Source organism: Buceros rhinoceros, unplaced genomic scaffold, assembly GCF_000710305.1.
Source record: "Buceros rhinoceros silvestris isolate BGI_N320 unplaced genomic scaffold, ASM71030v1 scaffold15580, whole genome shotgun sequence".
NCBI lineage: Eukaryota > Metazoa > Chordata > Aves > Bucerotiformes > Bucerotidae > Buceros > Buceros rhinoceros.
The window spans coordinates 1129-1391 of NW_010389158.1; the positions used below are offsets into that span (position 1 = coordinate 1129).

At 65.4% G+C, this 263-nt stretch overlaps 1 protein-coding gene across 1 annotated transcript in view; it reads right to left on the reverse strand.

The window, feature by feature from the left end:
- Nucleotides 1-263, reverse strand: part of KIRREL3 (kin of IRRE like 3 (Drosophila)) — a gene marked incomplete at its 5' end in the record, with an annotated part of 44576 nt that overhangs the window by 1027 nt on the left and 43286 nt on the right. Inside the window, one exon of the mRNA XM_010133254.1 lies at nucleotides 22-108. Coding sequence (XP_010131556.1) covers nucleotides 22-108 — 87 coding nt within the window. The remainder of the gene's footprint in view (nucleotides 1-21; nucleotides 109-263) is intronic.

Below are 263 nucleotides of genomic sequence, written 5' to 3' on the forward strand. Positions count from 1 at the left end.
CGTTCCCAGGGTCCTGCTCACCTTCAGATTCTGGAACTCCTTCTCCTCCTCCTTGAGCACCTCCAGCTGCTTCAGCACCGAGTCCTGCTGGAACTCCCCCCGGTCCATCTAGGAGAGGATGCGAGTGGCTGCCAGCGGCTCCACTGCCAGCCCCGTGCCCGCCCTGTGGCGCAGAGACGGTGTCACCCAGGCGATGGGTGAAAGGATGTGCCCAGGGGGGCCCCGGCAGGGCGGTGTCAGAGGGAGTGGCTGCTCAAATCTGG